Source organism: Phascolarctos cinereus, unplaced genomic scaffold (assembly GCF_003287225.1).
Source record: "Phascolarctos cinereus isolate Bilbo 61053 unplaced genomic scaffold, phaCin_HiC Scaffold_4;HRSCAF=312, whole genome shotgun sequence".
Classification (NCBI taxonomy): Eukaryota; Metazoa; Chordata; class Mammalia; order Diprotodontia; family Phascolarctidae; genus Phascolarctos; species Phascolarctos cinereus.
In genome coordinates, this window is record NW_027555847.1 from 123,627,868 (window position 1) to 123,640,819 (window position 12,952).

General features: G+C 42.5%; 1 protein-coding gene across 1 annotated transcript in view; it reads left to right on the plus strand.

The window, feature by feature from the left end:
• Positions 1–764: 764 nt before the first annotated feature.
• HS3ST4 (heparan sulfate-glucosamine 3-sulfotransferase 4) overlaps positions 765–12,952 on the plus strand; it is a 443,219-nt gene continuing 431,031 nt past the window's right edge. Inside the window, exon 1 of the mRNA XM_021006376.2 lies at positions 765–1,536. Coding sequence (XP_020862035.1) covers positions 803–1,536 — 734 coding nt within the window. The 5' untranslated portion in view covers positions 765–802. The remainder of the gene's footprint in view (positions 1,537–12,952) is intronic.

Consider the following 12,952-nt stretch of genomic DNA (forward strand, 5'->3'; position numbering starts at 1 on the left):
GCGATCCCCCTGTGCGCCCTGGGGACCTGGCGACATAGCAAGGGAAGAACAGGGTACCGAGAGCTACAGGCATCCAGACTGGCGAAGACTAGGGCCGGGAAGAGAGAGACCCTAGGGCCGCCTCAGGTGAGGGCACGCAAGGCACGCCCCCTCCCCACCCAGTGCATCCCTCTCTGCCCTATTCCCGGCGCGCGTTCTGCTTTCCTCCCCTCCTTCCCGGGGGTGCGCGTGATCCGCCCCCCAAGCCTCCCAGTGGCGGGCGGGTGCGCGCCCTGCCCCCCTCTTCTCCTCCCCTCCCTGCTCCTCTCCCGGCAGAAAGTTAGCAGCGGGGAAGGAACTCGGGGCTGCAACAGTGTGAGGCGGCGGCAGTGGCAGCGGCTGCTATAGAGGTAGCAGCGGCGGCGGCAGCGACTGAGGAGGAGGAGGTGGACACCGAGCTGGAGACGGAGGCTGGAGCAGGTGCCACCGGCAGCGCAGGGAGTTTCGCGCGCCCCCCTCAGTCCTCTTTCCAGCGGCTGAGGGGGGGTAGTGGGGGAAGCCCGGGGCCAACAGCCGGGCTCCGGGGGCAGCGTCGGGAGGGCCATGCGGCGGGGCTCCCCCCAAGTGCAGCGGGACAGCGGCGGCGGCTGGAGGAGCAGCCGGGGCCGGGGGCGCATCGGCGTCTCTCCATGCAACCCGGGCGGCTTGGCGGCGGCGGCGGGGGCGGCGGCTGAAATCATGTCCGGGCAGCGCCGGGGGCTGCTGCTGCCGCCGCCGTTGCTGCTACCGCCGCCGCCGCCACTGCCGCCAGCGGGCAACCGCGATGGCCCAGTGGCCCGCGCCGCCGCCGCCGCCGCCCACTGCCTCTTCTAAGGGGCCCCCGGCGCGCAAGCTGCTCTTCATGTGCACCCTGTCTCTGTCCGTCACCTACCTGTGCTACAGTCTCATGAGCTGCTACAGTTCTCTGCAGTTCCCACTGGCGCTGCAGGAGCCGCCCGGCGCCGGGGAGCCCTCGGGCGGCCCCCCTCCCAGCCCGCCACTGCTGCCCTCCCTCCTGCCTCCCCGTGTCCAGCTCGGCCCCTCGCGCCCGCCGCCGCCGTCCCTGGGAGCGCTAGCCAACGCTAGCCGAAGGGAGCCACTGGACTCCCCCCGGTCCCCCGGAGACGACTGGGGACCGGGGAGCAGCGGCGGAGAGGGGCCAGCCAACCGGGACGCCTGGATCCGGACCCCCCTGGCCCCCACCGAGATGATCACGGTGCAGAGCGGGCTCTTCGAGAGGGACGCCCATGAGTCCAGCACCACAGACGAGGAGCTGACTGGCCGGAGGGGGGGCAATAGTACCAGTGGAGGAGGAGGGGAAAAGGGGGGCCCTGGCCCTGGCACCACCACCCCGGACTACGGAGAGAAGAAGCTACCGCAGGCTCTGATCATCGGGGTGAAGAAAGGAGGGACCCGGGCTCTGCTGGAGGCGATCCGAGTGCACCCAGACGTGCGGGCAGTGGGCGTGGAGCCGCACTTCTTCGACAGGAACTACGAGAAAGGGCTGGAGTGGTACAGGTAGGGCTAGGGGTACTGGCAAGGGCAGGGTGAGACGGGGCGGGACTGTAGAAGCAAAGGAAGCCTGCTGACAAGGTGATGGGGAGAATGTAGGGAGAGGAAAAAGCCCATTCTCTGTCTAAAGAGCAGTCATCAACTTAAGGACTCGCCCCCTTTCCAAGAGCCCGAGAAATGTGATTCCTTAACCTCTGTTAAGGAGCAGCTTCGACCCTACTGGGTTGCCCTGGGGAGGGGGCACTGGGTAATCCCATCCCTGGAGAATTAGGGATAGCTTAATTTTGCTGAGAGGTGAGGAGAGCTCCACTCGCATTTCGGCTTTGATTCTCCGAGGGTCAGGGCTGTGAATAGCACGGGCAGAGCCTGGGAGCTGTGGTTACCAGCTTGACTAGTGCTGGGACCGTATTGCCTCCGGTGCCAGAGTCCTCTGCCCTGTTCCTAGCTCCTCTGTGGACAGCAAGTGTCTCTGAAACCAAGGCCCCCTTGCCCTTGGCTTTCCCTTCTTTTCCCTTTTCAGTGTTTAATGACAAAGCCATATTATGGAATAGAGTTTAAAAGATTGGAAAAGCAGAAAGGCTTCCAGATTCACTGAGATCTTTCGAAAATTTCCCCAGACACACTGGCACCTGAGTTAAGGGAGGGCACAACTCAAGGTTTTTAGGTCGATTGGAAATAGAAAAGATGCCACTGAGAGTACGGTATACTTCTGGCTTTCTGTTGTTAAAGACACAAGATGTTTTCAACCCCCAGAGTCATTCCCTCTTCTCCTCTTGTGCAGAGCAAACGCTGTATTTATTTTGCATTAGGGTGCACCAATTTCTGAATGGCAGTATGTTACCTATGAGCTTTTATGTTGTGCACCTGTGCCCTTTCATGGGCTCCATTCCAGCAGATGGAAGCCCGTGTTATATGAGACTCCATATAAATTACTTTCTGCTGGTATCAGCCAATGATCGAGATAGATAAGAGAAGATGAGAAAGTTAAGTTCGGGTAAAACAAATTAATAATCCATTCTTTATTATTGCTGATACCATTCAAAAGAACATCTTTTATTGTAGAAACCAAGGAGGAAAATAACCTTTTCCTTTGTTCCTCTCTTTTCGCCCTGTAAACCGGAGAATCTGAATGGCTGGCTCCAATTCTGTTACATTTCTATAATTAATTACAATTGTCAAATACAAACACAGGCTTGTCTGCTAAGGGGATGCTATCCTTTTAAAGAAGCAATAAGTGAATAAGGAGCATTTATTTCTTGACAGGTGACTTTGGTGTTCAAATAGGCATTTGTCCCAGGCACTTACCCCAGTTTAAATTATGGATTTTGAAAGTTTTTTTTAAAAGACACAACCAAACTTCGGAAATATATGATAAACGTGTCTAAATTGTGATCAATTTATTCCACTTTTGAAAATATGCTGCACATTTAAAAAAATTGTGAGGGGTACATTGATGTGCAAACATTCTGGTACATTAAACTGAAACAGCAAATGTGTCTGTTAATGTCTTGTCAGTTTCAACAGAGAGAACTAATTGGAATATTTTAGGAGGCTTCAAACATCCCCTTCCTATCAAAACATAAAACAGCAAACCCCTAATTTAATTGAGAGGGGGCCAGTATTTACTACATTCTGAAGCTGTGGCTTCCAGAATGTGATGGTCATTAAGAAGGCATTAAGATGATTAGCCAGACATCAGCCAAAGAAGTAAACTGCCACTATAGCTGACCCCTGGAAGTTGGGGATGTTTGAATAAACTACCAGTTGGTTCTGGAGATGGCTGGTTTCTTCTTGACATTGTTTCATTCTTCTGCTATATGGGGGGTGGTTAGCTTTTTAAAAAATTTTTTCTCCTTCCCCCCTCCCCCCCAGCTGCAGTCTAAAACAAAGCACCTTTGGATGGGGATCTTTGGTATTTTGGAAGTTGGGTGTATATATATATATATATATATATATATATATATGTAAACAAATTCTGATCTGGGGAGTGTTTTATGGTCACTCCAGGGAACTTTAACAAAGGCAAATGACCAATTGGGGGAAAGAAAAACAAAGGCCACATCTTTCCTTATACACGTTACTGTACAGAAACCAGGAAAAGGGAAGTGAGCGTATTGTATCTGTAGAGAATGTACTGGTCTGAGAAGCAAGTTTAGAAGTGTGGAGGAAGACATGTAAGTAATCTGGTTTGGAGTTGTTCAAGATGAATTGTGTCATATGTGACAGGGTTTTGCTACTTTTTCCCATGCCCAGACCATGGGAAAAAGGTGAGTTGTTACTTCTGACTTCCAGGAAATGGAAGCTATGTAAGGTGTCTGGTACTGGTATACTATTAGGATTCTTTTGAATTGTTTTGATTCTTACCTTCTCCTTGGTATTGTGGGGGCAACAGTCATGTTGTACTAACAAAACAAGGCCTGCATAAATCTTTGTTGACCACGTTGTATCCCTGCTACCTAATATGATGTCTTATGTATAGGCCTGAAGATGGATGATGAATATTGGTGATTGACATCTCTGAAATTGGGACTCCTTTACACCTAATATAGGCTTACTCACAACATAGCCTCCTAATGTTTCTGTCCTTGTTGAAGAAGAGGCACTTCAGACATGCTATATGCCCTTCCTCTGCTAGCCCATTTTGATTCTGCATTTCCTCTGATGAGTCTTTCCTTTCCCCATATAGTTGGAGCTTTTTGGCATGAGAGTTGATGGTGTTAAGCCTTTTCAGAGAGGGATTCCCAAATCTGGCATCTCTATACAGAATCTGATGGTGAATCTTCCATTAACTCCTCCCACCCATTCTTCCTCCATTTCTGTGTAGTGGATGATAATGGGAAAGGGAACAGAGAGGCATCATTCTCATCTTGGCAGACAAAGAAACTGAGGCCCAGAGAGAAAAGTCTGCAGGGAAACCAGGAATAGAAATTGTGGCTTATGATTTCCAGTCCTGTTCACTAATCTATTAGGTTGTGGTATTTATAGTAAATGTAATGGTTTCTTCACTTGCACCTCTTATCTTTTTTGGAATCTTACAGCACCATTTACCTAACTAGAGAGCCACCTAATTATAGGTTGAGTTCCCCTGCCCCTCCCTTCTCTGTGCTTATGTTTTGCTTCTATCACCTGTTAATTCTGTGGAGTGTTTCTTGTTTTTGTGTTTCAGAAAAGGTAAGCAGGGACACATTAATGGTTGATCTCTGTGGAACTGGGTATTTTTTTTCTTCATACTCAGCTGAACAGCCCTACTATTTTTATTCACAGTATCACTCACTCATATTGTTTTCTATTACATTGTTAATTTCATGCATTTTTTGAAAATTGTGGAGCTGAAAGGGAAGGACTTTAGAAACTCTGCTATATAATGCCAGTATTGGGAAGTGGCATTTTTAGTCTAATCTTTTCATTTTATAGAAGAGAAAACTGAAACCCACTGAGGGCAAGTGTCTTTCTCAGGCTCACTTAGCTAGTTAATGTCAGAATTACGACTGGAATTTGGGTCTCTTGATGCTAAGGCCAGTGTTCTTTCCATTATCCTCTGTTGCTTGGCATTGCATGAGGGGATGGTAGACTGCTGAATTATGTAACAGTCTTAGAACAACAGAGAAGTGTCCTGAGTTCAAAAACAACCTCTGATGCTACCTTTGTGACCTTGGGCAAGTCATCTTCCTGGATTTCAGTGTCCTCATCTCTCAAATGAGATTTGGATTGTAAAGTCCAAAAGGAGGTTCCTTACAGCACTGGTGTCAAACCCAAATAGTAACGGAGCTCTGCAGGTTACATATTAACTTGAGAAGTCACACATTAACATTATCTATGTTGCATTTTATATTTTATTTATTTTGTTAAAGATTTCCCAATTCCATTTTAATCTGATTCAGTCTGTACATGGGAGTTTTTTGGGGCCACTTGCTGTGGTGGCCAGGAGTTTGACACCTTTGCCTTAGAGTACCAGAGCTATGATCCCATGTAATAATTTTTCATGGATTGACGCAGCCCAAGGACTGTTCATAAAGATGTATTAAAAACAAACAAACAAACAAATACAAATGATAAAGCCTAAATCTTTCAATACAGACCTGTTGCTTCTGGCTTCTAGAAGTTGAACATGGACTTTCTTTTTGGTTAGGGGAACAGATGGGGGTACAAAGGAACAACAAGGAAGAAGGAATAGCTGTTGTGAATAAGCCTATTCTGTTGCTCGTTTCCCCACACTGTGCCATAACTGCTGTCTCTGCTTTGCTTTGGCTTTCCCTCAGTTACTGAATGCTAGGAAATGGTTGTAGATGGTTCAGATAAGGGTTGGACCATAACAGCTCTTTCAGTTCTAGGGTTTGACAAACCAAGGAGTCACTCTAAGTCATTTTCACTGTCAGTAGCTCACACCTAAATCCAACTGACTGTGAGAAGGCTGGCTTTGGAAACATCCAAATCAATTGTATTATCATAAAATCATGGAATTTTAGAGGTTTTGATCTTGATGCTGCCCACTGCCTAGCTAGCCAGTGTGGTGTAATGGAAAGACTGTTTACTTGGGAGTCAGAAATCCTGGATGTGAGTCCTACCTCTGATATTACTAGCTCTGTGGCTGGGGGCAAGTCATCTTGCCTCTCTGGGCCTCAGTTCCATCATCTGTAAAATGGGGACAATAACTTGCGCTTGGGGAAAATCTTAAAGTGCTTCAAAATTGTGATTTATTACTGACCTCTCTGGGCCTCAGTCTCCTCATCTGTAAAATGGGGATAATGATTCTTCCATTACTTAGCTCATAGCATTATGAAGACAGTTCTTTGAAAATATTAAAGCCTTGCAGGAGCTGTGGGGATATGGATTTTTTATTCTTCTGATCTTATAGCAGTTGCTTCATGGATTCTCCCAGGAGTTCTTAGTGTGTATCACAGGGTTTTTCCTCTGCCTTTATTGCTCCTAAGAAGAATCTTTGTTTTTGAGAAACAAAGGCAGGCACAGAGCTTTCCTGCACAAACTCTCCAAAGACAGAGGCAGGAGTGTGACAATTTATAAACTCTTTATGTCTTAGGTGGTATGGTAGAAAGATTAGGATTCTTCTACAGTACCTCCATGTCTCAAGGATATGGCCACCAGAGGTCCCCCATTCTTTGTGCATAGAGAGGCAGTATGATATGGTGTAAAAAACTTGGGAATACCAATTGACCAACCTTGCTGTATTGTTAGCAAATCATTTCACCCCTTTTATATGTAACCCAAATTGCAGTGGGCTTTGGGACTGAGATTACATTTATATTAAGGAGGCTGGATTAGATGACCCTTAAGGTCCCTTCTGTCTCTGACAGGCAGGGATTCTCCTAAAATTTTTAGGATTATCGATCTCAGTTTTCTTATCTCTAAAATGAGAGGGCTAGATGGTCTTTGTGTCCTTATCTAACTCTAGATTTTATGATCCTAGAATTATAGAATGCAGACATTAGAGATCACCTACTCCAGGGGTGGGGAACCTGTAGCCTCGAGGCCACATATGGCCCTCTAAATCTTCAAGCACATCCCTTTAACTGAATTCAAACTTCACAGAACAAAGGAGAAGTTTGGATTCAGTCAGGGGGCCTTACTTGAGGACCTAGAGGGCTATATGTGACCTTGGGGCCAAAGGTTCCCCCACCCCTGATCAAGTCTGACCCCTTCATTTTATAGGTAAGGAAACTGAGGCATAGAAAGGTTAAGTGACTTGCCCAAGATCCCATAGCTAGTAAGTGTATGGAAAGATTTGAACCCAGGTCTTCCTGATTCTAAGTTCAGTTCCCTATCCACTATGTTATGCTATCATTCAGTAAGATTAAATACAAAAGTCCATATCTGTGTTGTTTTTTTTAAAAAAAAACACAACAACTTCACAAGTACAGGATGGGAGAGATGTGGTTTGACAGCAGTGCTTGGAACAAAGAGCTCTATATGGGTTCCAACTGGTTGGTGTCCTTTGTCAAATGTGGCACCGAGAACAACACGCAGTATTCCATATGGAATCTGATCAGGGACAGCAGTGTCAGATATTATGCTGAAAATGTAGATGTCAGTCAAGTGAGGGGCTTAGACTCAAAGACCTGTGAAGTCCTTTCTTGCTCCAATCTATCATCTGATGAATTTCTTCTTATTAGATGTAACTCATCATTCCAAGCTGTTTAGATCTTTTTTTTTTTTTGGACCCCAGTTCTAGCTGATGCATTAGCTAGCCTTCCAGCATTTTGTCATCAATGAATCTGATAAACATTCAAGTCATTGGTAAAAATGCTGAACGGTACAGGACTAAGGACAGAACCCTGTTTAAACACTTTAAAATCATTCCAGAAAGTGGCAGGTATGGTGACATCTCTCCCCTTGCCAGAGTTGTGGTTTATATATGTTATTTTGATTTCACTGCTGTAATGTGTTTTCTTACATTTACGTGGGGATTTTACAAATAGCAGGAGAATGAAGAGGCATTTCTTATTTTTGCGACCAAAAAAAAAACACCAAACCTCTGATGTCATCAGGAGCAACATGGTGGCAGAAAAACAAAGAGAAGCCATTTTTCATTTGAAGTCATGCATGTGAGAAATTTCTTACTGATCTCATTAATCACAAATAGTCATTGTTAACAACACTAAAATAACTTATTCTACAAAATATTGTCTTGGGGTGGTATAAGGAGCACCGGATTAGATGTCAGGGGATCTGAGTTCTATCCTGGCTCTGACTGCAACTAGCTTGAATGACCTTGGGCAAGTCACTCCATTCTTTTCTTTTTTTCTTTTTAGGCAATTGGGGTTAAGTGACTTGCCCAGGGTCACACAGCTAGTAAGCACTCCATTCTTTAACATAGGGTTTCTGGAGCTGAATCACTTTAAAGATCTCCAAATACTGTAATTCTGTGATAACCTCCGGTATAAAAAGTATAGTTTTCTAAAATAGTTACATTGGCACTAAAAGCCATTGAAGAGAAAGTTACAATATGTTTCTCATTTTAAGACAGTCCTGTATTTCAAGAATATGTTTGAATGGGTGATTTCAAAACCTGAAGCAGTTTTAAAATAGCTCTCTAGAGAAAAACCAGAACTGGATTTCAGAATTTGCTCTCTTGTAACATTAGCAGGTCGTGGGAAAGATTTAGGTTTCTCCAGGCAAATCCAAACAGATGGATTGTTTTAGGAGAGCCATGGGGAGGGTTAGGCTCAATCTCTTGCATTTTCTTGATCATCAGAGGCATTACTAGTCTGGCTCAGATGCCTTTGGAATTCCAAAGACATGTTTATCCTCTAGTTTTTCTACTGAAATGGACTCATATTTGAGACTCTGATGTTCGTGGAAACACTTAAGTTTCCATATCTTGTGATCTGGTTGTACTCAACAGTTTTTTCTTATCACTCAGACATCATAGTGGTGGTGTTATTTTTTCTTAAATGAACCATGCATTTAAAAGTAAGTAGGAGAAATAATTTAAATGGATAAAAAGATTATTTGGTTATACTTCAGAAAGATTTCACTTTTGTCTAATAGATCTTTTGGATTTATTCAACTACTTCTTTGGCAGAGATTGACTTAATTGTTAGGTTTCTATAGCATATGAAGATCTTCCAAACATCTTGGGAATTTCAATACAAAGTTACAGTCACCAAGAAATCTAAAGACTTGCATAGCTGTTACTTCAAAAAATATGGCTTCCCCCCCCAAAAAAAAAACCCATATCATTTAAGGGCTAGCTCAAATGCTGCTTACTTCATGAATCCTTCCCTAATTCTTCTAGCTAAAATCTGATCTCATAGCCCTTAATATTAATTTATATACTTATATTCTAATTTGTATAATCTTATGAGTATGTTTTATTGTACCATTTGATTCTAAGTGTTTTGAGGGCAGAGACTGTCATCAATCATCATAATACATTGCACAATTATTTCAAATTAGATATCCAGGAGATATTCAAATTCATTCTGTCCAAAACCGAATTCGTTATCTTTCCTCCCAAACCCTTCCCTCTTTCAAACTTTCCTATTTTGGCTCTAAGCACCTTCATCCCAGTCTTGCAGGTTTACAACATTGGCATTAACTTCAGCTCTTCACCCCTTTGACTCCACATTGCCAATTGGTTGCCAAATCTTAGTTTCTACTTTCACATCTCTCATATGTGAATACTTCTTGCCACTCACAGAGATATCACCTTAGGTCAGGTCCTTACCACTCCTGGCCTAGATTACTGTCACAACCTCCTAATTGGTACAGTGATGCCCAGGTTTTTCCTTAAGTGCAGATCTAACCATGTGACTCCTCTGCTGAACCAACATTTCTATTGCCTCTAATCTGTAAACTTTTCTGTTTAGTTTTTAAAACCCTACATGACCAGGCCCCGGAGTATCATGCTAGTCTCATTGGATGTTGTCCTCCTGCTTGCACTCTGTGAACTAGCCAGACTGATCTTTCCTTTGTTCCTTACACATGACCCTACAAGTCTCATCTCCATGTCTGTACATTGGTTGTCCCATTTGCATGGAATGCTTTTCCTTTTCACTTCAGTCTTATAAAGTCTCTAGCACCACCTTCTGCATGAGACCTCTCTTTATCCTTCCAACTGCTAATTTTCCCCCTCTCAAACTACTTTGAATTTAACTATTTTGTATATACAGTTATCCCTTCTACATCACAGGGCTTAGGGGCACAGGCACCCCTGTGATCTGGAAAATCTGCATAACAGTTTTTGACCTTCCCTTTATACCAGAAAAGAAGTCCAAATTATTGTGGTACTAAAAGATAAAATATGTCGATATTTGCAATATTATACATATATTTTATATATTTCTGAGTTTCTAAATGTTTTCTGTGTTGTCTACTGGCCTTCAGTGTTGTCTGTGGCTTCTGCAAAATTCTCCCCAAATTCCCATTTAATTTCTTATGCTTACTTGGGATATATCAAAACCACAGTGGGGAAAGTCTCGATATGGAGAGATAACTGTGTTTACATTTATTCCCTTTATAGCTATCCTGTACATACTTATATATGTATTTGTTGCCTACACCATTAGAATGTAAGCTCCATTTGAGTGAGGGTTATTTATTTCTTTGTACTTGTTGTCCTAACAGCTAATACAGTGCCTGGGACATAGTAGGCAATGCTTATTGATTAATTTCATAAAAAAAAATTTGTTGAATGAATAAATATAATTGTTTTGTGGGTTTTTGCATCACTAGTTAGGATAACTTTCACTTTAAGATATGTGACCTTGGACAAGTCTTTTCCTTTCTCGTTTCTTTACCTTCCTTGTCCATCAAATGAAAAGGTAGGAAATTTTTTGTTCGATCTGAAACTCTGTGAGCCTCTTCGAGCTCTGACACCTATAGTTCCATGATTCCTTATTGGGATTCTTAAATGAGCATAACATAAGAAATTATATATTAAAGCAAACAATCTGTCTATCCATCCATCTACCATCCATTATAGTATTCACTAATAATGGTGCTAAGGTCTATTTTGAATAAAAATCCATTTACCTTTCATGATGCTAATCTTTAATAAGTAATTTCCTACTATATTTACTAACTTGTTACTGATTCCTGAACTTGTTTTTACTCCTTTTTAAATGTGTAAGCTCATAGTTCCCCTCCCCCCTTTCATACTTGACTAATGTGGAAATATATTTTGCATGATTGCACACCTACATCAAATTGCTTACTGTCTTAGGGAGGGGATATGGGAAGAATGGAGGGAGAGAATTTGGAACTCAAAAAAAAAAGAATGTTAAAAATTGTTTTTACATGTAATTGGGGAAGTTATTATTCAAAAAATACAGGAAAATAAAAAAGAATTCACAAGCAAGTTCTATGTTTTCTCTGTCTTACACATTTCATAAGTTTCTTATTTGCTCTCTAAGACACCTTATTTACTCACATAATTATCTCCATTGTTACTCTTCCCTGAGTCACATCTAAAATTGATCGTATGAGTGACAATAATTCAAGTATCTAGATCCTAGACTACTGCTGCCCTCAATAGCTTAGAAATTCTGCACTCAGTGTTGATCAGTTCTCTGTCTGGAGGTGGATAGCATGTTTTATCATAAATCCTTTGGAATTGTCTTGGATTATTGTATTAATAAGAGTAACTAAATCTTTCACAGCGATCATTATTGCAATATTGCTCTTACTATGTATAATGTTCTGGTTCTGCTCACTTTACTTTGTATCAGTTCATATAAGTCCACCAAGTTTTTCTGAAACCATCCTGTTCATCATTTCTTATAGCACAATAGTATTCCATCACAATCATATAGTACAACTTGTTTAGCCATTCCCTACTTGATGGGCCTCACTTCAATTTCCAATTCTTTGCCACCATAAAAAAAGCTGCTATAAATATATCAACATGATCTCGATTTTTGACATTCTCCTGAAACTCCTATCCTTCTATCTCTTCCTCTGTCTTACTCCTATATCTGTTCTTCATTTTACCATGACCTTCAGTTCTTCCACTCTTTCTTTTTCTCCTATTCTATCAATAATATTTTGTCCTTACTGTCTTCCTTTCCTTATCTTGACTCTGGTCATCTGAAACTGGTTGATCATTTCACCTATACACAACCATCTCCCTTGAATCCCTTTTCCTTTGTCCTTGTGGTACTCTCCCATTATTTATTTCTCTGTTTCTACTCTTGTCCTGTTGATTACTACTGGAGAAAGTTACGCAATTATGCTGACTTGGTCCACTACATATTTATGCTATGTGATCTCAATTGGAGTCTTCTGTTTTGCATTTCTTTTGTTTACCCTGATTCACTAGTACCTTCTCCACAGAAGCTGTTCTAAATCTTCTCATCTTTTCTTACACCCTTTCCTTCCCAGCAGAGGATGTTACTCCCCACTTTCCTGAACAAAAGGTCATCCATTGTGAATTCTGTCTCCTCTCCTTCTTCACATGTCAAACCTCTCCCTTCCCTCCCTAGAAAATTATTCAATCAGTGAGTTTTAGAAATAGGCATGGTCTTCATTACTGGCTCAATGTAAGTGCAGACCACCATGTTTCTATTTGCCCACAGTATTGAATTCTTCCAAATCAATTTCACTTTAATGAGCATTATCCTAAAGGCATAGGGGAAAAAATTCAGCAGCTGGTGACTTAAAGAACAGTTACTTACCAAGTAATTTAACAAGAAACTCCCAGGATGTTTATAAAATGCAACAAGATTGTAATTTCAAACTGCCAAAAAATTTTTTTCCCTCTATGGAGCTGTAGTTGCTTTGGTGTCCCATGTTTCTTTTCTTGTTACATGTGAACAACAGACCCTCTTAAATATGTGTATATTTTATCCACACACACATGTTCATATTCACACATGCATACACACATATAGTTATATGTATGTGATTATACACTGCACTTATGATTTCATCAGTGTAAGAGTCTCTAGTAAGGAACTTCTACCAT